Source organism: Panthera leo, chromosome B4 (genome assembly GCF_018350215.1).
Source record: "Panthera leo isolate Ple1 chromosome B4, P.leo_Ple1_pat1.1, whole genome shotgun sequence".
Lineage (NCBI taxonomy): Eukaryota > Metazoa > Chordata > Mammalia > Carnivora > Felidae > Panthera > Panthera leo.
This window is the reverse complement of record NC_056685.1, coordinates 132,321,200-132,346,124: the sequence shown is the minus strand read 5'-3', so window position 1 is coordinate 132,346,124 and position 24,925 is coordinate 132,321,200. Positions and strand designations below refer to the sequence as shown.

The following is a 24,925-nucleotide window of genomic DNA, read 5'->3' as shown; positions in this document are numbered from 1 at the left end:
TGGGTGGAGGTGTCAGATAAACACAGGATTCTCAGTTGATTTGAACTTCAGATAAACAATAACACATCACGTTTAAGTATAGGTCCCAAATACGCCTCATGACGTCTGCTTCGTGAAATTTAGCACAGCTACACCGGTCTGGGCACCGTGACAGGTGGACACGGCTGCTGGGAAGAGACACTGGGCTCTACCAGAGTTTGGGGGGTACATGTCCCTCTCAGAGGACTCACCCGGTGGCCCTCTGAGGGCTGGTGACGTCGTCCAGGCCCCCAGGGGCGGACCAACTGGAATATTCTGGCCTCTGAAAAGGTAAAGCCCCTCATGCGGTGAGTCAGCATGGGTTCTGGGGCCGGCCGTAGGTGAGCACATAGGTGAGCTACATAGCATGTAGCATCTGGCCCATGTAAGCTGTGTGACGTGGGACAGGCTGCTGATCTCTCTGAACCTCCACGCCCATATCTGCAACAGGGGGCTCACCACCACCACCACGCCCCTAACCACCATCATCAATTCCTCGGGACTGTGAGGATGTAAGAGAGCACAGCACAAATATTCGTTCTGGAAAATTAGTGACCAGTGCCGATTTCTGCTCCTACCCTTCTCCCTTCTCTGCTCTCCTCTGCTCTTACGGTAACAGGCCCCGCATTTTGCACATCTAACCTCTCCAACCTCAGGCCACACGCCACGCCACGGAAGACCCTGCACTCGCATTCACGCCAGGGGTACGCCCAGACCTAGGTCTGGCCAATCAGAGCACTGGCCAATCGGGCCACAGTGATTGGTTCAGGGATGAGCACATGACCCACGCCAGCCAATCCAAGCCAAGGAAGCTACGTTCCGCACTCGTTGGGGAGTGGCTGTGAAAGCGCAGGGGTCTTTCCAGTGACTCCCAAGAGAGTAGGCTGTGAGCCCTGGGCTGACCTCTGCCACCCGCAACCCGGGAGGAAGGCTGCCGGGATATATGTCGGCACAGAATAATGAGGAGAGCTGTAGGATGGGAGGACACACTGTCTAGTGACATCTTCCAGGATTCTGGATCAAATGGGCCCTGAAGCCAGAGACCCCTGGGCTTTGAGTAAAGGAAATGATAAACTCCCTTAAACCAGGATCGGCAGGTTCCTGCCCCATATAACTGACAGAACCCTTCTGATTCATGACTGACTGGCGTCTGGCTTGTCAGCCTGTAGCCAGAGAATCTCTCTACCCCTCACCCCTCATAGCATGTAGCATCCTGTTTCCATGGAAACGAACCTGCGTGGTTATCATGGCTCTCATCCACTCTACTCCACAAGCAAATAAGAAAACCATCCACCCCGAGGTTCCCACTGGAATCTTCTCAGATCCACGCCCACCCGACGCCAGTTCAGCTTCACAAAAGTGGCCCCGGATACCCTCGCCCCCAGCTCCACGGTGCCTGGGCATGACAGATTCCAAACAAACATGTCATGGAGACTCCCCCTCCACGCTGGCCCAGAGCCAAGCTCTGGGGACTCCGCGATGATGAGTCAGCCTCAGCCTTGCCCTCAGAGCACCCAGTGCTGGGAGCAGACAGACCTGTAGAGCCCAGGATAAATCAGGATGTAAAGATGTGCCCTGGCCCTGCCGACACATGGAGTGCTTCCCTGACTCACAGATGATGCGCACAGAGTCATGGAGGAGGGAGGCCAGCTCCAAAGGCTTCTGGAAACAGCCACGATGATGACATTCTGACACCCATAACCACAGCCCGATCTGCTAGTGGGGACAGGCCTCTGCACAGCTTGCATGGGTTGGTATTTGACTTTAGAGCCAAGAGCAAACAAAGAAACTCGGGCCCTAGTGGAGGAATGTGGTACGCTCTGAAAGTTGCCCACATAATGTGCTTTCTCTCTTCTTCCAATCCTGCCCGGCCCCAGGGAACAATTCTTGGTTGCCTGAGCCAAATTCGTCGATGTTTTCTATTTTCCTAGCTTCCCCCGCAGCGAAGGATGGCCACGAGACCCAGTTCTGATCAAGTATGCCGGCACGGGGGAAAGATCTAGGGAAGAAAATGTTATCTTCCTGATCCAAGTGGACAGGCGTGGCCGACATAGCCTTGTCTCCCTTCATCCTTCCCTCCTTCAGCGCAGACACGAGGTTCACAGCCTCAGCAGCTGCCTTGCGCCCATGAAAGAAAGGCCCGGAAAATCACGGACGTCAGCCCCCACGTCACAGAGCCGCCATCAGCACCCACCGACCTCAGAACTTCGTGTCACGTTGGAAAAAACACCCCAGGACTTGCTCAAGCCACGGCTGGTCGACTTTTCTGCTACGTGCAGTCAAATGCATCCCGGCAAGCCACGCGGAACCAGGACTCAATCTCAGCCCGTGGAGCCAAGCTCCCTGGGTTCACCTCCTGGCTCTTCCCCTTACCAGCTTGCGACCTTGAGGAGGTCACTCCCTGGTACCGTGCCTCATCTGCAAAATGGAACTGACCACAGTCTGCCGCTCAGAGAGCTAGTGTAAAGAGTAAGCCAGATCATGCACAGCTTGGGCCCCCAGTGAGTACTCAGCAAACAGCAGATGCTTTTATTTTTTCTCACACCCCTGGATGAAGTCTAGAAGGATTCCATTCCCTTTGCTTTCTACAGAACCACCGACAGGCACTTTGGACAAAAGGAACTCTCAGCGAGCAACTGCAGAGGGGACGCGCCTGCCTGCTCTTTTTAGAAAGCTCTAGTCCGGGGTTGAGGAACAATTCTTATTGACGTTTTGTTTCCCAAGAGCCCGTAAAAGTCAGGGTGGGGAAGCTGTTCCCCGTGCTGCGCTCACTCACTCAAGAGAAGAGGCTCCCAGGCTATGATAGACTCCGAGCCAGCCTCTCCTCACTCCCTGGCTGAGGTGCTGAATGACTGACATTATTGCTATTTGTGTTGGTATTTTTACTGATGACAGAAATTCTGAGGGGGAGTCCTCATGGTCCTGTTCATGAAGTATGTCTACTTGTCATGAGAATTATTTCAGATCCTGGCCCTCTCGTGCTTCTTCCCCTTCCTATGGCTCCCAGAACTGGGAACCGTCCTCTCCCCCTGGAGGGCGTCCAATCAAGGGCATCTTGAGGGTCACATAACGAGAGCACCTGCCTCAGGGCCACCTGGGCATTTAGCTAAAATGCAAATTCCTAGACCCCCATATTCCTGGGTCTGGATCCCCAGGGTGAGGCCCAGGAATCTGAAATTTTTAAATGTTTATATATTTTAGAGAGAGAAAGACAGAGCTTGAGCGGGGGAGGGGCAGAGAGAGAGGGAGGCACAGAATCCGAAGCGGGCTCCAGGCTCTGAGCTGTCAGCACAGAACCCGACACGGGGCTCAAACTCATGGACCGCGAGATCATGACCGGAGCTGAAGCTGGAGGCTTAAGCGACTGAGCCACCCAGGCGTCCCGCAGGAATCTGCATTTTACCATGTACTCCCAGAGATCCTGTTGCCCCTTGAATTTTGAGGAACACCGAGAAGGGGCGCGAGGCTGTGCACGTGTCTGAGGAGTGGGGAGGTCGCCCCTTCCTGGTGCGTTCCTCCTCATCCCTTAGCGGCTCCGTTTTCCACACCGAGGCTCTCTCTGGGAGAGAGGCGTCATAGTTAGAAGCTTTCAAGGGCTTTCAGGCTCCAGGCGGCTCCTGTTCCCTGCACTCATGCAAGGCGGGGCCCACATCAGCCACCCAGCCATGCCCTTGGCAAGGGTCTGGCTCAGCCTCAGAGAGGTCGCTGTGGCCCAGTCCTCTGGCCCTGCTTCACCTAAGAGAATCATCATCAGAATTCTCGGGGAAGCCTTTAACAGAAGTGCTCAGGCCCTTCCCCGCAGCTGGCAGTGGCCATTCATGTCAGGGGAGGAGGTAAAATTACCAGCATAAGACACCAAGGGAGATAGACAATCTCTCAAGTTCAACAAAACGCCATTGAATATTTCATGACCTCCTAATGGACAGAAGCAGAAGAGCGTAGTTTAAATAAGACGGTGAGGAGGGTTAAACTTTATCCAATGATTACTGGAGGTTTCTCACACTGAAAGAGTCTCCAGCGAGGTGCCACAGGACCCGCTGCCCAGGGCTGACCTAGCACAGGAAGTAAATATAAGGAGCAACCGAATCAGGACTCCAAGAGATCATTGCAAGATAAAAGTAATAGCAATAAATGCAAAGTTTGGTACTTGGGTTAAAAAAAGGTCAACTGTGGGGTGCCCGGGTGGTTCAGTTGGTTGAGCGTCCGACTCTTGACTTCGGCTCAGGTCATGATCTCGCAGTGGGGGTAACGAGCCCTGCATCCGGCTCTGCACCAATGGTGCAGAGCCTGCTTGGGGTTCTCTCTCTTTCTCTGTGCCCCTCCCCTGCTCTTGTGCACGCGCACGCGTGCTCTCTCTCTCAAAATAAATAAATAAACAAACTTAAAAAACAAAAACCAAAACCTGTTTTTAGTTCCCGGGTGAGAGAGACCTGGCTCGGAAAGCGAACACAACCAGGGGGTGGCAGGGAGCACAGCCGCTCAACGGGTCACCACGTGGCACTGGGACAAGGGCAGCCCATTCTCTCCACCCCATGAGTCATCACTGGGAGGTTGGGGACCTGCTCCCCCACCCCCACCCCCAGGCACCACAACAGCCTGATGTCATGCCAGCAGGTGAAGCTGCCTCATCTGTTCTTTGACAAATGGTGGCAGGTGTTGGGCACATTTCACATGAAGGAAAGTGAGACTCGAGGGGGAAAGGAGCTGCCTTCCAAATTCTGCAGGACTGTCATGTCTGTCATGACAGAGATGCCCCTGCCCGCAGGCTCTGGGACCCCTGTGCGATCGGGCCCCTGCCCCCCTCTCTGCCCTCATCTTCCAGCACCCACCTCCCCCCCAGGAGCCCTAGGCTCCAACATCCCCCCTCACGCCCCTTCCCCAACAGCCCGAGGCCCTCTGCATGCTGTTCCCTCTACCCAAGATACCCTTCCCCCGTCCTCTGCCTGTTCAGCTCTTACTCACTGCCCAGGCCTCTCTTCTTCAGGAAGGCATACGCTGACCCCTACGTAAATCAGGTCCCTGGTCCATGACCCCATGGTTCTCTACACTTCTTTGCAGCAGCATCGATCCCAATTTAGGATTTATATTGCATTCTTGGGTTTATATCTGTTTTCTAAACCATGAGATCACAATGGCATATCTCGTTCATCTCGTGGCCCCCACTGCCCAGCACAAGGCCTGGCATATAGTAGGTGCTCAATAAATGCTAATTTCTGTAAAGGAATAAGTGAATGAATGTTCTCATCAGATGGGAGCTACAGGAAGACAAACTGAGTTCAGTGAAAGAAAGAATTTTCTAGCACATCAGGCGTGCTAGATCGCTATTTGGGATCGGCTGCCATGTAAGTTCCCCACGGCGGCAGCATGCAAGCAGAGGCTGATTGGATATGGAGATGAAGGCTCTGACCTCTAAGGAACCTTCCAGCGTGGAGATTCTGTCTCCTCCACAGCTTGAAAAAGGAGGCAGTAATTTGGGGAAGGGGAGGAGCAGGAAGGAAGAAAACGTCTTTGGGATGTCAGGCTTGTTACTTGGGAAACAGAACATTTATAGCCCCAGGCTGGGCTGGGGCTGGGGCTGGGGGGCTGGGCTCTGGAGCCTCAGGTCGTGGCTTCCCATCCTGCCCTCTGCACCCACACCATCCCTAGGCACAAAGGACAAGGAGGACCTCGAGAATAAGACAGGTCTGAGTCACCTGAATGTGTTCATGACCCTAGCAAAGAAGTCTCCCATTGAACCTGCCCCCGAGCCAGGACCAGCCACATAATTTGTGGGTCCCAGTGCTAAATGTAAATGCAGGGCCTCATTCGGAACTTGTTGAGAATTTCAGAACGGTGAGAACAGAGCATGAAACCAGGCACGGGGCCCTATGGGACTGCACATGCGCACCACTCTCCCTTGCCCCCAGGAGGGGGCTGGCCTGTGAACCTCACCCAAGGACCACGAGAAGATACCAAACAGACCTTGGCACTCCTCACTGTGCTCGACCTTCGTTGTCTTAATTTATAAATATGAGCAGACGGGGGAAGCGGTAGGCAACAGAGACTCTTCGAGTCAAAAGGGCAGGGTGGGGGTGCTCATAGGAGGCAGTGAACGGAACCAACAAAACAAAGGACTTCCCCGAAACACGAGTCAAGAAAAACTGTCCTCGGGGCGCCTGGGTGGCTCCATCGGTTAAGCGTCCGACTTCGGCTCAGGTCATGATCTCACGGTTCGTGAGTTCGAGCCCCGCATCGGGCTCTGTGCTGACCGCTCGGAGCCTGGAGCCTGCTTCGGATTCTGTGTCTCCCCCTCTCTCTGCCCCTCTCCCACTCACGCTCTGTCTCTCAAAAATAAATAAACATTGAAAAAAAAATTTTTTTAAAGAAAAGAAAAATTGTCCTAAAACTTGGAAATAAGGCAGCGGGAGGGCAATATTTCTCACAATGTCATTTTGGAGCGTTACTTAACAGACCCATCTAAGGATTATTTCATGATCCAGGGGAAGATACCTTTGTTTGAGTCACTATTTACTGTTAACTAAAGGTCTTGCTGTTGTGAAATTACATGTTAACCTGCAGATTTTCGTAAGTGATTTCTGTGCATTAGAAAGGATAACCCCCAAAGTTATGGCTTTATGACCCTGTAGCCTGTTAACCAGCTTTGCTTCCGACCTAATTCTCTTATCCCCACATTCTCTCTCCAATGCCTATTTTCCTAATTCTGCCGATTACCATCCTACTGGTTCCTCATTAATGAGGTGAGTAAATCGCGTGCCTTTTAAGATTTGTGTGCGAGTCATTTTTTGTTTAACTCTTTGGAAATTACACTTTGACTTCACGATCAGGAAAGGACTGTTAAGAAGCCTAATTAATATCCATAAGGAGAGTCGAGTGACTATGGCATCCATAAAACAAGAACAGGTCTAAGCTGCTCTGAAAAATGAGAAATCCAAAATGAGAAACGATCTTGGGAATTAACAAGATGCAGAGGAAAGGAACAATTCCAGATGGGGCAGTAACTGGAGGAAAGGACACCGTTAGTGATTCAGAAGACAAGTCAAGGAATTCTCTTCTAGTACAGAGGAAATCTTTGAGACAAAGGGGAGAGAATGCAGAGAAGATAGAGTGGGGAAATATCCAGTTAATGGGAAATCCAGGAGGCTGCAGAGAAGAATGGGCAATAACCGAAGAAACAATAAAAGAAATTTTTTTCTTTTTTTTTTTTTTAATTTTTTTTTTACTGTTTATTTATTTTTGAGACAGAGAGAGACAGAACATTAACGGGGGAGAGTCAGAGAGAAAGGGAGACACAGAATCAAAGCAGGCTCCAGGCTCTGAGCCATCAGCACAGAGCCCGACGCGGGGCTCGAACTCACAGACTGCGAGATCATGACTGGAGCCGGAATCGGACGCTCAACCGACTGAGCCACCCAGGAGCCCCTTTTCTTTTTTTTTTTTTTTAATTTTTTTAATGTGTATTTATTTTTGAGACAGAGAGAGAGAAAGAGACAGAGTGCAGGGGAGGGGCAGAGAGAGAAAGAGACACAGAATCTGAAGCAGGCTCCAGGCTCCGAGCTGTCAGCACAGAGCCCGATGCGGGGCTGGAACTCATGAACCGTGAGATCATGACCTGAGCCGAAGTCAGACCCTCAACCCCCTGACCACTCAGGCACCCCTAAAAGAAATTTTTTTCTAACTGGAAGGAAAATACCAGTTCTAGAAGGCCCTGCAGGGAACAATCCTACACCTAGACTTGCCCTAGTGGACCGTCCGAATTCTGAAGGTAAGGAGAATACCCTATAAGCTTCCGGCAGGGGAAAGCCGGGAAAAAGAAACAGACTTGAACTAGACTCACCTGCAATACTAGACATTTTTTAAAACACTAGTGGGCAAATCATTTCATCTCAGAGCATCCCTGTGGCACCTAGCATATTCTTGGTGGCACTGACTTCCCATCTCGGCCACGGGCCTGCCCTCCCTCCCTGCCCCTTCTCAATGGCATCTCACACAGCCGCACGCAGGCATGCACGCTGACACACACACATACACGAATACACGCACCGTCACCTACACTGACACGCACGCACAGGCCTCCAGCCTTCTCTCCTCCTCCTGTCTCTCCCGCTTCTCAGTTGTGCTCTATGACCCATTACTGGGCACGGTTAACACCTGTTTGTCCTTCAGCTCTTGTGTGTCGGCTCCTCAGGAAAGTCCTGAAGCCCCCAAGCCCCCAACACGGCTCAGAGGTGCTCTCAGAAAACCCCAACGCTCTTCCCAGGGGCCTTATCCCGGTGCGTGTGACAAGTGCACGGCTGTTGGATGCCTCTCCCCAGACAGTCGTTGGGAAGGACAAGGCCTATTCTGTGTTTGCTGTCCTTCATACCCCATACCTAGGATGGTGCTGGCACTTAGTAGGAGCTCATCCAACCCCTGGCCGCTGGGTGAATGCACGAATAGCCACCAGCCCGGTCTGACCCAAGAAAGCAGGAGCAAGGCCCAAAGCGGAGTCCAAGATGCTCCAAGTGGGCTAAGTTGTAACCTGGCTTCTCTCTGACCACGGCCTGTGTCCTGACAGAAGCAACCATGGTTTGGAGTCACATATTTTCTGAGTCTGTGCTCTGTCTCTGAGTTGCTGAGCAATCTCGGGTAAGAAAAATAATAGCTAACACCGATCGGGCGCTCATTTTGCGGTCGCTGTAATTATTGTCTCTCCTTCACAGATGAGGAAACTGAGGCTTAGAGAGGTTAAGTAGCCTTCTCAAGGTCATACAGTTAGCGTTAAAACAGACTCAGTACCAGCTGACGATGCCGAGGACGTACAACTTACCAGAGAGGGGAGGAAGGAGTGTCTGTCTGTCCAGGCCATTCGGCAAAGGGCCATCATTCCTCCCACCCCAGGGGTCCGGGAAGGCCCTACGCGATGCGGCATCATTACTGTCACCAAGGAGCCCCACAGAATATTTCAGTTATGTCTGGTGTGCACCGGAGGCGAAGAGCTGTGGGAGGTACGCTACCTACCCTGCCATGACAATGAAGAAATCCAGTCGGTTCCATGTGTCCCCAAGGTAGCACTTCTTGCCAAAAATGCCCAGGGCCACCATTTTCAGCACCATCTCCATGGCAAAGAACACGAAGATGAAGTCATCAAAGACCTGCAGGGGCAGGAGGAAGGCAAGAAGCAAGGGACAGGATGAGGCTGTGGAGCAGGACCACAGGGTCGGAGCCACAGTATGAGGCGGGGACCCAGGCACGGACACGAGAGGCCTGGAAGCGACCTGCACCCGTCTCCTCTTGGGCAGGAAGAGAACCTCAGAGGTCCTGGCCCAATGGGGTCATTTCACACATGAGGCCGCAAAGGCCCAGAGAGGGGAATAAACTTGCCCAAGGTCACACAGCCCACTCTTTTTTCCCTAAAGTCAGGCACACTGACAAGGGACCCAGAGGAGGGCAGGGCAAAGGGCTCCCCCTAATAATAACTGCCAACCACCGGGCTAGACAGCTGACTTTCATTCTCGTTTCTAATTCTCACAGCAACCCCACAGAGAGCCCCATTTTACAGATGAGGAAACCGACTCAGGGAGGTTCAGCGACTTGCCCCAGGTCACGCGGAAGGTAAGTGGCAGAACCAGAACTGACATTCAGATCTATCTGACTCCAAAGTCCACGGGGAAGGAGGTTTCTCAAAACAGACTTGACACCTTCCTCCAGGAAGGTTTCAGCGCTCCTTCCTCTGTTCAGAAAGGAGCCCCCAAATGTGTCCCTCAGCATGGGCTCAGGTGAGTATATATTTCCTGAGGACACGGTCTGGGTAGAATTCCTCTTTCCAGGATCAACGAGGGCTGTAGTCAATTCACTTCAACAAATGAGCCCACTCACTGTGCGCTGGGACGTAGGCTGGGAGTCACCGACATAGAAGGGGGTCCTTAGTGAACTCACCACCTGGTTGGGAAGTTAGCCTGAGGCTCATCCCTTGTAACCCCTTGTAATCCCACCCAGGGGCCTGAGGCTGCACGAGGAGCTTGTCACCCACTCAGACCCAAGATCCACCCCAGAGATTCTGATGCTGCAGATTTGGGATGGGCCAGGTCTGGATTCTTAACAAGTGCCCCAAGGCATGCTGAGACCCTGGGCTTCTCCAGAACTGCTGAGTCCTGTGGAAACACAGGAGGAATTCCTCCCAGGAGGAATCTGGCTTTCCCAGGGAGAGGCCATGGGATGATGATTACAAATGACGACAGATGGTCAGACCCATCTGTAAAATGGGTATAACCCTAACACCCTGCACTACAGGTAGACAAGTTCCGAATAGAGTCATGGCAGGTATCAAAGATAAGGCCCCCACCTGGGACCTCAGAGATGAAAACAGGGGAGCCACTGGAGGCCGGCTCCTGATGGCCACTGAGAGAGAGTTATGGAACTTGGCCTTTATCCCAAGAGCACTGGGGAGCAATGTGTCAGGGTCACTTGTGCTCTACTGGCATGGGACAGTATGGTCAGTCTGGGGTGGGGAAGAGCAGGAGAAGGCTTGGGGAGGCACCTAGACGGGGGAAGATGGGAGCCTAGACTAGGGCAGAGGCTCCAAAATGTAGAGTAGGGGATGGAGGGGACGGAGGGGAAAGAGGATCAAGGGGCACGGGTAAGACCAGTTGGGAGTGATGAAGAAAACAGCCAGTTAAGCGAGGGCAGGCCACTGAGCATGACAGACAGGGTGGGGTATGGCGGGTGGGCGGGGCATGGCAGGGAAGGGGCGGGGTGCGTGGGCGGGGCATGGCTGGCGGGGGCGGGGCCGCGTGGGGGGCGGGGCAGAGCAAGCCAGGCTGGGCTGGCCGGCCTCACCTGCAGGATCTTGCAGCGGTCCGACAGGCAGTCCATGTCGTCGCAGGGCTGGTACATGCCAAGTGTCACGCAGTTCAGCAGGATCACCAGCATGCTGACACATTCAAACCATGTACACACCGAGTCAAGGAAAAAACGGTCGGCAAGACTGTAGCCACGGGAAGGCTGAATGCACCCTGGAACTTAATACCCCCACCTACCACAAACGCTGGCATACACCCCATTCCCCCTCCAGATGCCTCCTCTGAGTGGGCCAATGCCCACTTTTTTAAAGACCTCGGAGACCAAAGACCAGTCTGCATACCTCACAACAGACACGGCTGCTGGTGCCAGACCCATCAAAGAACTCAACCCCTACCAACCCTACTGCTTGAGAGACCCCTCCCCGACTTCCTTGCCCCAGCCTGAGCGTCCCCCTCAGGACCAGGAAAGGAGAAGTCCACAAGGGCCCAGCTGGCAGGCCATCTCTGGATTATCCCTGCCTCTCCACCTCTAACCACCTCTCTCTGAGTGTCATTGCCTCCCTCCTGTGACCACCTCTCCCCTCCCCTGACCTATGGTTCCTCCATGTCTACCACTAGCCCTGGAACTGGAGGGGCCAAAGGGCCTGTCCAGTGTGGCTGAGATGGGCCGGACACCCCTGTCCTCTCCTCTTCCAGGGGCGGGGTTAGAACTCATCACCAGTTTCTGGAATATCGAGCGTTGGTCCTCCCCAGCCTCTGCACCGAGGAGGGTGGAGCTCAGCCTTCACGGGCAGGCCGGGGGCAGAAACTCTGCAGCCACCAGCTTTGGGCAGGGCCCCCAAAGTCGTTTTGTGGGCATGCTTGCTGTCTTCATTCACAGCTGGAACCTCCATTCCAAGGGGACAGGGGTCTTGCATTCATACCTCTAACAGTGACGGGCATCTAGGTGGAGCTCCGTTGCACGAATAAGTTAAATCTCTGTGGGCCCTGCCAGCTCTGACATCCAGCGATTCTGGAGCGTCTCCGAACGAAAACCCTGGCCCCTTGCTCTAAGCTGGATGTAGCCACACTGGCCAGACCCCACCCAGCGGGGGCGAACGCCTCTTGCCTGATGAGAGACGACCTGGTTTCCCTGGCAACGGCCTCCCTCTCATCCCCGGGTCTCGCTCACCCTGGGATGCCGCCTGCCTTCCCACCTCCCCTTCAGACCCTCCTCGCCCAGCCCTGCTCCTTCCTCCCCCACCCCCCACCCTGCTGCCACTCTCCCGCCACAGCCTGTAATTAATTGCAGTCACTGCTAGGGCCCCCTTCTAGCCTGAGCCCTGCTCCAGCAGCAGCTTCATCATTAATTAACTTTTTTGAAGTTCAAGCGTTCTAATTACCAGTGAACATCCCTCATCCCCCTGGTTTTTTTCTTCCCCTTTCCTGCCATGCTTTCTCTCCTTCCAGCTGCCTCCTCTGCTCCCTCTGCCCTCCCTGCCAGCTTCCAGTTCAAAGTGCACTTAGCAGGTATCTCCCCGAAGCCTGGAGCCCACCCCCCCCCCCTTCCTCATCAGGGCCCTGAGCGACGGAGGTCAGCAGGCCCATTTTCCAGAGGAGGAAAATGAGGCTAGGAGAAACTAGGGGCCTTGCCTCTGGGAAGTACCAGAGCTGAGACTCACACCAGGCCTGCTGGACTCCAAAGCCACTGATCTCTGGGACTCCGGGCCTGTCCCGGCCTGGGACTTCTCCTCCCTCCCCTGAGGCCTCAGACCACGCCCACTGTCTCTCGCCTGGGCCCTGACTCAGCCTCCCCGGTAGCCTCCAGCTGTGGCCTCTGCCCCTCCAATCTGCCCCACGCAAATCACCAGGCCAGCGCGGTGTGCCCAGCGCCATCAGAGCGCTTTGAGCGTCACCTCGTTTAATTCTCTGAGCGCTATCGCCAGGCCCGCCGACAAGACGAGGAAGCACAGCCGCGGAGGGGAACGAGATTTGCCCAAGGTCACCAGCTGGAAGGAGAGCTGAGAGACAAAACCCGAGAGTGCTTTGCTTTGCCTCCAAGCCATTTTGCCACTGCCGGGTTAATCTGCCTGAAACACAGCTCTGATTACGCCTTTCCCTATTCAAAACCCTCCGTGGCTCCGTCATCGTCCTCAGCCTGACATCCAAGGCTGCCTACACTGTGAACTCAGTGAATTCTGCCTTTCTCTCCTATTGGCCTCGGCATGCGCTGAACTTCTTGCTGTCCCCAGGCATACCCTTTGCATCCAGCTCCTACTGTCTCTACCAGGTCAAACTCCTACTCATCCTTCACAGCCCCGTCCATTTGTCCCTTCTTCTCGAAACTTCCCTTGAAGCACCCTTCCCCATTCACAAGGTGATGGCTCAGTCTCCTCTCCGGAAGTGCTCCCCGTCCCCCTGGTCTAGCTTGTACTGCGGTAACGAACTTGGCAGTAACCATGACTACCGTGAGCCAAGTCCCTAGGGACATGGCCCTGACTCTCAACACAGCTCACCGGGGTGGGGGGCAGATGGGGAAACAGGCCAGTAAGCAGCCCGAGTGACCTGACTCAGTGGTGCCCAGAGCCCCTGTGTGGGGGTGCTTCTGCTGTTACCCACTGTACTGAGTCGCTCGGTGAGGCAGATGGAGTGGCTTTCACCTCTAGATGGCTCAGCTTCAGACATTCAGAGGTGGACAGTCTCAGCCCTGCCCCCGAGGCACTCGGGGAAATCCCAGATGGCAGAGTCTGGGTTCTTTCCAGGAGCCCGGGAGGCTTAGAAGTCAGGCCAGAGCTGGCACTGGTGCCCACGGTTGTGACATGCTCCCCACTGGCTCAGGGATCAAAGGCACCAGCCCTCCTTGAAGCGGAACCAGACCGTGCAGCGTGGGGAAGGAGATTGTCAGAGGGAGTCAAGGTCTCCAGGCTACCTGGCCCAATGCCTGATGTTTCCACCATTGGCCACAAGCAGTGGGGAGCTCTGAGAGCGCATGACTCTGGGGTTCTGGGACAGTTCGAGGGAGGACAGAGGCCCCAAGAGGGTGGTGAGGATTTCTAGGTAATAAGGCAGTCCAGGACTTGAGTGCTGGCTCCACAAGGGCAGGGAGTCTTCGATGGCTCCCACTGCCTCGCACAGCAAACTCAAAGCCGCCTGCCTGGCACCTGAGATCTTGCAGTGGGGACCCTGTCACCTTGTCTGCTTCATTGCCCAGACCCTCACTCCTGTCAGGGTAACCTCTGTCACAGAACAACTCCATCGAGGCCCTCAAAAAGCAACTAATCCAATCCCCCATCGTGCAGACAGGAAACAGAGAGACAAAGAGCCATCCTAGCAACCCAGCGAGCAGGAGCAGAAGGGACCCTCAGACAACAGACTCCCCACCCATGGGGGTCCCTGAGCCATGGCTGGATTTCAAACAAACGTCAAAACCCCGTGTTTCCCCAAATGTCCAGGCTCTGCCCGTGTGGCACCTGCTCAGCACAGATCCCGGATGGGCAGCCAAGGGCACCTTTGAGGACCAGGGACGGGGGAACAGACCAGCGGCGACCCAACCGAGTTTCCCTGGCAGACGAAACCTTCCCAGACACCCACCCAGCTGGGGGAGAAGAAAACACAGGGTCCTTGGGGGCTGTAGAACCACCCCACCACCACCCCAGCCCCAGCGTGAGACTCAGCCCCACCTCCAGCCAGCCCCCACTTTGTGGCCTGGCTCCCATCCTGTTCCCCCTGCTCTGCTGACCGTGCCTCCCAGGGTCCTCGGAGCCCCGGGCCTAACAGCCCAGCAGTGAAGCGATGAGCATATACCGAGCATCCGCTGTGTGCCAGGCCCCAGGTTAGCAGCAGTGATGATGGTAAAAATGGCAAACGTTTCCCAAGTGCTCTGGAGTGTTTGTTTGCCAAGGAGCTTTCCAATCAAACAGCACGTACTATCTCATTTAAACCCTACAGCAAGCACAAGAGGCAGGGAGCCCAGATGCCGCGGAATGCAGAGCCTGTGTAGCTGTGGACCTGGGACCAGAGCTTGTCATGCGCTGTGCAGCAGGGAAAGCCCGCTTTGCCCGCCTCTCCGGTAACAGGTCCCAGGGGCTGCCATTCTTTGGCTTTGCGGGGAGAAAAGCCACCTCACCAGCAGAGGACTGAAATCCCCGGCTGATGTTCTGTGCTATTTAGTATCCATCCCCTCGGGTAGAGAACAAGAGAACTATCAGAGCCCTTCGGACCCGTGTTGGCCTCCCAAGTGCTGAATCTTCACCAGCAATCTTTCAAGAAGAATCAAAGCCTGGGTGGCTCATTCGGTTGAGGGTCCGACTTCAGCTCAGGTCGTGATCTCACACGCTTCGTGGGTTCGAGCCCCGCATCGGGCTCTGTGCTGACAGCTCAGAGCCTGGAACTGCTTCGGATTCTGCCTCTCCCTCTGTCTCTGCCCCTCCCCACCCCCTCCCAAAACTAAACATTAAAAAAATAAAAAAGAATTAAAAAAAAAAAAAAAGAATCAATGGGTTTAGACCTAGCAATGCAGGGTTGTCCCAGACCCACAGCAAAGTTCCCTAAAACCGGCAGGTATCGCTGCTATCCACATTTTACAGATAAGGAAACCGAAGCACTGAGGGCCACACAGCTGTTATGGCAGGATTTGAATCTGCCCCCTGCTGACTACTAACCCCGCTCCCCATGTTCTCAGCCCCGTGTTCTGCTGCCCCCAGGCACAGAGCCTGGAACACGAGAGACCCTCGACTGGCATGGGCCAAGTGGAATATTTGCTTTTTCCTTCTTGCCTACATTGTCTCCTCCGGTCTGGGTCTGGGTCATGGAGTCAAGAAGGATGACATTCCACCCTCGCGTGCCTGGGAAGAATGACTATCCCACCAGGAGGAGCTAATGGGGTGGGGGATGCTGGCAAGGGGAGGCTGATGGTCTCAAGGCCCCCCCTTGTCGGTAAGAAATCAAGCGGGACCAGAGTCGTAACTCCACCCAACGGCTGTCTTGAAAACTGGAGGGACAGGGTCGCTGGGGAAGCCACCGGGCCGGGGGCCTCCTCGAACCTGCCACTTCCCAGAGAGAAGAGGGACCGGATGGAGGGGCAGCGCTTGATGCCCCAGCAGGCCCCTCTGGGCGGCCTCTTCTCCGGGAGCCAGAGCCAGAGGCCAGCACGGTTACCATGGTGACCACCACCCTCCATCCTGGAGGCCCGGATGACAGTCACGGTTTCTGTAATTCGGAGGGTTCTGGGAGGGTGGGTGGGGGCAGGAGTGCCGGGTTTGGCTGAGCCAGCCAAATTTGTTTTTATTTTTGTCAAATCTATAATCTGATCCATTTCCCAGGGTGCACCTCAGTTGTCTAAATAAATCAAGTGGAGGAAGAAGCTGGAAGCTGCATCCCCCCTGGGCCAGAGAGGCCGGGAAGATGGGCCAGGCCCCTACGCGGGGGGCCCTTCCCCTACGGGTCCTCAATGAGTCCATGGACAGAGGCTCAGGACTCTGGTCTCCAAAAGCTGGGGCCTGAGGTTCCAGATCCTGGATCCCAGCTTCTACAAGGCTGGGTCCACAAGCACCCATGCAGCACCTGTTGTATACGTGGCCTGTGCATCAGTGCCCTGAGATGAACGAGGCTTACTCCCACCCTGGATGTACCTAGAGCACATCCCTGTTCTGGAAGCCAGCTGCGATGTGTGGCCACCATTCTGAATGTCAAGCATGCAGTAGACCCTTGGGCTTTGAAGAGGACATCCATTCCCTACTTCGTTAATTTATTCATTGGGCGTGTCTTTATGAGCAAAATCCTCTGGAAAGCTGCTTGGCCTCTAGTAAAGCAAAATGGAGGCCCACGTTAGGGTCCAGGAGTGCCGCTCCTGGGTGGATACCCTGGAGTAATTCTGACAGAAGTCCACAAAAACCAGAATGCTCATAGCTGTGTTATTCACGATGGCCCCAACCTGGGAACGACCCAGGTGTCCCTCACCAGGAGAATGAGTCAGGCAGCCCCCAGGGGACATGCGGCCATGTGTAGAGACATTTTTGATTGTCACGATATGGGGAGACGGGACACTGGCATCTAACGGGTAGAGACCAGGGATGCTGCTGAACGTCCTAGAATGCACGGGACGGCCCCGCCACAAAGAATTATCCAGCCCCACCTGTGAACAGTGCCAAGGCTGAGAAACGCCCGTGGCACATCCATTCGATGGAATACTCCCCAGCAACGAAAAAGGGCAAGCTTACTGATACACACGACAGCAGAGACGGAGCTCACGGGCATAATGCCGGGTAACAGCTGGACATCCGAGAGCAAAGAGTACGTGAATCCGATTTTACAAAGTGAAAAATCAGGCAGAGCTAACCCTGCAGTGAGGGAGGTCAGAGCAGCGGTGACTTCAGGCGAGCACCTGTTGGGGGTGGGGGACAAGGGAGCTCCCAGGGCTCTCTCCATCTTTAGGAGATGTTCTTGTTGGCCCGAGTGCGGTCACAGTAGTGTATTTATATGGAAAAATGCCTTGAGCTGGACAAGACAGTTTGTGAGCTCTACTGTATGTATATCTTACCTCAATAAAAGGGCCAACAAAAAAATTATGAAGGGCAACTGGGACAAGGAAAAATCAAATGCAACGATTAAAACCACACAAGCACCTGCTGGGGTGGCCACTGTCCCAGACCCCAGCTCCCCCCCGCCACGGGGAAACGTCACCACAGCCCTGCAAGGGAGGGTGTGACAGGTTTGCCGAGACCCAGGCCGCAGCTAGTGAGGGATTTGAATTTCACACCATCCTGTCTTCTGTTTGTTTAAGGATTCGTTCCTCCCCTGCCCACTGCAGCCTCGGGATACGGGCACGGCAGACATTATTACACCCATTTTCCAGACGCAAAAATGAAGGTCCAGATACTTGCCCGAGGTGATATGGTGGTTGAGGTGGAACAGAAAACTGCTCCTTAAAGTGGACAGACCTGGCCCTAGGCCTAGGCCTCTCTGCTTACATGCCCCCAGCAGTGGGGAGCTCCCCATGTGACACACTGCCCTGCCGGGGCTGATTGATTCTGCTTATACGCTTCCGGGTCTCAGTGGGCTGAGAACTCCTGCGGGGTGAGATGAGGTCCGCGTCTTAGAGGCCCCATAATTGGAGAACCTATTGAATTTGGCCAACATTTCTGATTCCCAGATGCCCAGCAAGCCTCGGTGCCCGGTGTAGACAGCCGGAGTGGGGGAGGTGAGGAAACAGGGGCTGCTAGCTTGGAAGAAAACCCCGGGGCGGATAGTCCATGGGACAGAAACTCCAGCCAAGGAGGCTTCAGCCACTGCCGAAGAAAAGGGGAGGGCAGGGCAAGGCCCTGGGGACCAGAGCCCCACTGTCTGTGGGCTGACCCAGCCTCAAGATCCCACCCACAAAGGAGGTGTGCCTTCGGGGAAGCCTCCTGGAGTCCTAGGCAGGGGGAACAGATGCCTCCCCCAAGCCCTCACGATGTCCTGAATGTCCCCCACTTATATCAGCTATGGAACTGAGTGTGGTCTGTTCTGGCTTCTTCTCACCACCAACCAGGCTGTGCTCTCCAAAGGGCAGAGGGTATCGATCCCTCTCTGTGCCCAGAGCCCTACCTGGAGCAGCTGCTCGGGGCATCTGCAGCCTCAGAGAAGAGTGAGGTCCCCATCACTTGGAGGCATCGAGGAGTCTAAGGAGGCATTTCTGTGCTGCAGGGATTTGTAGCCTCCCTTCCCACCCTGAACTCCCCCTTCTCCTTCCTAACATCCATCACTCACTATGCCATTATTCGGCACCCCCTCGCTGAGACCCCCTCTGTTGGCCCACAGTGGTCTGGGAACCCCAAATGAAGAAGATGTCATCCCTGCCCTCCAGAAACCACAGACACTTGGCGGGGACACAGACAGAGGGTGAGGGCTGGACAGAGGGTGATGACACTCTCCCTCGGCCTCCTGGGGACCAGTCCTCCGCCACACGTCTCCCCTGCCTGCCAGCGACCACACACACACACACACACACACACACACACACACACACACGTTCACGTATGCACTCCCACGGAGCCCCGCAGCCCTTCCAGCACCTGCACACGCTGACACGCGTGCACACCCTCCTCCTCGCCCATCTGGCCCGCAGCCCTGGGCACACCCGACGTGCTCTCCTGCAAACACAGCTCTCGGCTACTCCGTACCCCCTGGGGAAGTTCATGAGGCCCTTCTCAGGATAATGTTTTTAATGCTTACGTTTTTTTAATGCCCAGAATTAGAAAGGAAGGAAGCCAGTTATGTTAAAAGAGTTGTCAACACATTAAAAAAACAAACAAACAAACTCAGGAGGAAGGAGAACCACTCGAGATTCATTATCAACACAATGAAGAGCCAGGGCCAGTGGCGGGTCTGATACTGTGACGGTAAAGCAGTGATGAAGTCCACAAGCACCCCAATGTGACAGGGAGACATCAGCGATTGCTACTAGTGAGCCACAGAAACTGCCAGTGATCACACCGTGCTTTGTTACCTCCGTTCATAATAGAAAGAAAGGCTCCATTTCGGTCTGACATCTGTGAAAACAAACGTGCAACTTGACCCCATCCAGGTTCAAGAACCCCAGGGGCGCCTGGATGTCTCCATCGGGGAAGCGTCAACTCTTTTATTTCGGCTCAGGTCATGATCCCAAGGTCATGGGATCAAGCCCTCAGTCAGGCTCTGAGCTAAGCGCAGAGCCTGCTTAAGATTCTCTCTCTCTCTCTCTCTCTCTCTCTCTCTCCTTGTGCCCCTCTCTCCACCTCGTTCTCTCTCTCCACCCCCACCTCTTTCCTAAAATAAAAAAAGAGAAGAAAAGAACCCCCAGGCTAAGATCTTGTTCTAGAAACTCTCTCCCCCTCGTGCCCTGGAGACACCTGGGCCTTCTCCTACTTCATGGGCTCCGACCCTCAAATGTTGGCCTTTCTCAGGCTCCCCAGCCTCTGGTCTCCCCTCTCCTCTCCTTGATCCCACACCCACTCGCAAGGCCTCAACTCTGGTGGTCAGCAAGCTGACCAGGTCTGCAATCTGTCCCAGCCCCAGGGCCACTCCATCCTGACCAACAGACCTCCCAGACATGCCCTAGGTTGTCTCTAGGAACCTCAACTCCATCATAATGGGGTAGGTCATATTCTCCCAGACTGCCAAGTTCTCTGCACTTCCCTCCCCTAATGAATGATGTCCCTCAGCCACCACCAGTGCTGGAAGCTGTCCAGAGGAGGACCCTCCAGAGGCTCCCTCCCGCTCATCCCATTGTCCCTCTCAGAGACCTGTCCATTTCCCCACCTAAATCTCTCCCCTCCACCCACAAATCTGCACCCCCACTGCCCCAGGCAGGCTGCACTCCCCACTCCTCACTCTGAACAGTCTCTTCCTTCAGCCTTGCCTTTTCTGCAAAGCCTCTACACGCAGCCAGTGGGTTCCTCCAAAACCAAAAGCCCTCCACGGCTCCCCACGTCCTTCCAGAGAGTTTCCAAACTCCTTGGCTTGGCATCCAAGGCCCATTGTCTAAGTGCTCTTGGCCGGCCTCCTCTCTGTCCACACAACCTCCACCTCCAACCTTGCTTGCTAGGATGAGCTTCATTGAAAGCTTTGCTGCACATCTACTATGTGCAGGGCTGAGGGCCAAGGCCTAAAGAAGAGGCAGGCACTAATGGATCATGGAGCCTGTCCTCAAGTTACTCACAGTCTAGGAGAAGGTGAGGAGAATAAGTCAGATACAAAAGGCCTTACACACGGTACAAGAAGAGGGCTTGACTGGGCGTTGAGCAGGTAACAGGTGGATGAGAGACTGGGGGAAGTGTGTTGATCAATAAGTATCTGCCAAAGAAGGGAATGGATCAGTGAGTAAATGGGCTGATAGATGGACAGACAGGAGCATGGGGTGGGGCCGTTGGGTCAATGGATGATTGAATGGGTAGATGTTGTGAAGGTGACAGGGGTGGGGGGGTGAGTGCATGAATGTAGAGGTTAAGGAAGGTGGATGGGTCAATGGGCAGATGAATGGATGAAGAGATGGAAAGATGGATGGATGGATGGATGGATGGATGGATGGATGGATGGGTAGATGGATGGATGGATGGAGTAAAGAACAATGAGTGGGGACAAGGACAGGTGGGTGTATGGGAAGCGGTTGGAAATGGGACACTCTAGTAAATGGCAGCTCCAGGATTCGACCCCAAGTTTACATGACCACAGGAAACCCTTCAGGTTGGGACTCAGCACTGTCCTCTCTTCCTCCTTCAGAGATTCCCTCTCTCACTCTACACCCCCTTCCCTGCTGTGCCCACACTTTCAGAGCTCCCCAAGACCCCAGGGACCACCTGGGCCAGGGTTTCTCAGCCTGGGCACTATTGACGTTTAGGACCTGATCGTTCTTTGTCGTGGGCAACTGTCCTGTGTGTCATTTTTACCCACTAGAAACCAGTAGCACACCCTCCCCAAGTTGTGACAGCCCCAAAGGCCTCCAGACATTGCCAAATGTCCTCTGGGGGCAAAACCGTCCCTGAAAATCACCGATACAGCCTAACCTCCCCCACACCACTATTTGATGGATGAGGAAACTGAGACCCAGACAGAAGGAGTGACCTGCCTGAGGTCACGAAGCTCGCACTCGGCAGACCCCAGACTGGACCTCGGGGGACAGTCAATCCTCAGTCATCTCCTCACTTGACACAGAGGTGCAGGTGAGAGCCTCCGCCCCGCCCCAGCTCTCTGGGAGAAGCCAGGTGCAGACCTTGAACACCCTGCTGTCCGCACCTCTACCCGCCGCCCCCAGCCCACCCCCGGCCCCTCCCATAGCGCTCCAAGCCCTCCCATTCCCATATAGCACCTCACAGTCAGCCACGCCTCCTCCTCCTGCTTTCTCATATAGAAAGAAACTGCCATCCAGAGAGGTCGAGCTGTTTGCTCAGCATCACCAGCAGTAAGCACCAGCGTCAGGTGGTACTGGTACTCAGCAGTAAGCACCAGCGTCAGGATCTGCACTTGGGGAGAGAAGAGGGAGACCAGAGCACAGCTCCACAGGGCAGACGGGGCCAGAAAGGTGGAAGGCAGCCCCACAGGAGAGCCAGAGAGAGACCGGCGGAAAGACATTCCGGCTGATTAAAAAGACGGATCGATTTCTCTCGGAGAGAAACAAACGGGGCCATTTGTCTCCCAACAGGACAGTCTGAGGGAGGTGGCAGGTCAAAGCTGGCTCCTGACACAGACACCCAGGCAAGATGGACGAATACAAATCCAATCATGTTTTAAATGCCCCAGGAGGGGGCTGACACTTCATTAGCCAACCAGCCCTCTTTCTAATTCTCCTGCTCGCTATCAATTACCACTAGCCTTGCAGTCAGGTCTCACAGGGCTGCACACGCCCTGGGCTCCGGCCCAAGCCCCACGGGGCCACTGCCGCCCTGGACAAGCACTCCACCTCTCTGGGCCCCCCTGACAAATGGGCCTCTCTAGAGCCGCCTGAGCTGCCGGGGAAGAGGAAATGCTCCCCGCACACGGGTGGTCCTTAGTGAACGCCAGTGCCCTCCCGGGGCAGTGTCTCCCTGTGCCCTCCAGATCCGGACCCCAAATGTCCTTCGATGCTCAGTTCTCACTCCTGCCCTCACCCAGTGCACACGCCATGCTGTTAACAAAACATCCGGGGTGACCCCAGCTCAGCTCGGGCATCTGACTAGGCGCTTTCCTCAGCTGGGATGCCACCCCCACGCCCTCCACCTCTCACCCATCAAAGACTCTCTCACCCTGGCTTGGGGGTCTCCTCCTTCATCAAACAGCTCCTGCGGCATCCCAGGCAGGCCCGACTGGCCACTCCATCCTCCTCCCGGTGGCCACGGCCCCCCTGAGGGTCCCTCTGCCCAGCCTTTATCCCACTTTGCATCACAGGGGTATGATTCCGGTCACTGTTCTTTATACCCTTCTCTCTGCCTGGAACACTATCCCTCAACTGTTCTTCGGGAAAACTCCTACTCACGCAGCAAGACCCAGGCCAAATGCCCCCTCCTCCAGGCAGGCTTCACCAAGTCCCCCCAGGACGGATCGGGGGCAGCTTCCTCACCTGCAGCTCTGGTTGCACAGAAATCGCCACGTGATGGTACCAGAGTCCAGCCCACCCTGCTGACCAACCGAGAGCACCGCATCCAGTCTGGCCACCAGAAGCATCCCTAGGGCACAGCTGGATGCTGACTTTTGCATCTGAGAAAAGTCAACCCTCTCTATACCAGATGGAGAGCAACGGGCCATTTCCCAGATATGTGTTGCTCCTTCCAGCAACAGGGGCCACCCGCCCTGGCATTCCCATTAGCCCGGGGCTGCAGGAGGAGGGGATACCCTCCCATAAAGAACCCCTTCCCCAGCCATAAGCCGGCCAGGCAGGTGCAGCATTGGCCTCAGAGTCTAGAGTGCTGGGCTCCAGTCTGCCCTGGCTTTCTGATTACTCAACGTGTGCCCTTGGGCAAGTCAGCCTCCCTTTTTTCTTGGGCCTCAGTCTCCCCAGCTGTAGAATGGGGCTAGCAAACTCCTGGCCCTGCCGCCTCACAGGAGGTGCTGAGAGAACCTGAGCGGCCATGGTGGTGGGGCGGGACAGTACCGTATGAACTAGAAGGTGAGGCACAAGCCCATCAGTGCCAGGCCCACGCTGGGCAAGATGGAGGAGACAAAGCAAGCCACAAACCATCCCCCTGAGGCGGAGAGGAAAGTTGTAGCACAAAGAAGGACTGATAAAGAGCTGGAGGGTCAGGGCACCTGGGCGGCTCAGTCGGTTAAGCGTCCAGCTTCGGCTCAGGTCATGATCTCATAGTTCCTGAGTTCGAGCCCCGCATCGGGCTCTGTGCAGACAGCTCAGAGTCTGGAGCCTGCTTCGGATTCTGGGTCTCCCTCTCTCTCTGCCCCTCCCCCACTCATGCTGGGTCTCTCTCTCAAAAATAAACATTAAAAGAAAAAAAAAGAGCTGGAGGGTCAAGAGAGGAAGAAGCTGGGGATCCAGGAACACTTCCCGCAGGTGGTGCCCAGGAAGCTGAGCCTGGGGGACTGGTGGGATTTGTGGCCACGGAGGCATGGAGAGGGCATCTCAGGGGGCAGACCCAGCATAAGCAAAGGCAGGGAGGCAGGGAGTGTCAGGGAACATCAGCACTTGTGTGGGGCTCCAGAACAGAAAGCACGAAGGGAAGCAGCAGAAAGGTAGCTGGAGGACAGCCCAGGTGGACCGTGCAAGGACTCAAATCCAGGCTAAGTGAGACTGTTCTGGGGGTGATCGGGAGCCATGGAAGGTTCTTGAGTGAGGAAGGAATGAGTAAACAAATAAAAGGAGGCAGGGAGGGAGGGAGACAACAGCCCTCCCTGGGCACGCAGCTCTCTATGGATGACAAACCCCTTCCACACAAGGGAGCCCCAGGAGCCCCTGAAGAGAAGCTGAGGTAGTGGGGAGAGACGAGGTCCAGGGCAGAGCTGATCGCCCATGGTTGCACAACTCCCGGCCGGTGCTCTCTTCGCCGTGCAGGGGAGGGGAGGGAGGGCCTGCCACCTTGTCAGTGGGGCAGGAGGGGTGAGATCCCAGCAGCCATCTGTTTAGACAGAAGGAGATGGAAAAACTCAACCCCAGATGTTCCCAACAGCCCAGCCATAGGGAAAGGGGTCAGGACAGAAGAGATGGAGGTTAGATTACGGGAGGACTTCCTGACAGTTTAAAACCTTCAGAGGTTTCCTCCAGGCCTTTATCCAGTGGCCAGAGGCCCTATCTGGTGCAGCAGGACGGAGAGGTAGCATGCTCAGAGACAGGGTATGGCCCAAATGACCAGGCATAGCAGGGCGATGGGGGGGGAGTCTTCTTGCAGGTGACACCCCCTCTTCTCCTCTACCACATATGGGGCTCCCCAGGCTTTCTCCTCCTCCCACTGTCCAGCCTTCAGGCCCTCCCACCCGCAGGAGCCAGCACGTCCCATCACTGACAGCCTCTCTCCCTGGCAGCCCAGCCCATAGGTTTCTCAGGTCGTCAAAGACTTGGGGCCCAGGTGCCACCGCCTGCAGGACCCTTGTCCTGAGCCACCCCAGATGGCTCCCCACAGCTACCCCACTGGCCCCAGTGTGCTCACAGCTGCCGCTGGGCACTTAATGCTGTAGGAGCCCAGCCAGTGCTTGTCCTGAATTCCCACCGGACCCCC

The 24,925-nt window shown here is 55.2% G+C and overlaps 1 protein-coding gene across 1 annotated transcript in view; it reads right to left on the bottom strand.

The window, feature by feature from the left end:
* Positions 1-24,925, bottom strand: part of CACNA1I (calcium voltage-gated channel subunit alpha1 I) — a 135,738-nt gene that overhangs the window by 72,743 nt on the left and 38,070 nt on the right. Inside the window, exons 3-4 of the mRNA XM_042947865.1 lie at positions 10,834-10,945; positions 9,016-9,149 (exon numbers count right to left, since the gene is read on the bottom strand). Of these exons, the coding sequence (XP_042803799.1) occupies positions 9,016-9,149; positions 10,834-10,945 (246 nt within the window). The remainder of the gene's footprint in view (positions 1-9,015; positions 9,150-10,833; positions 10,946-24,925) is intronic.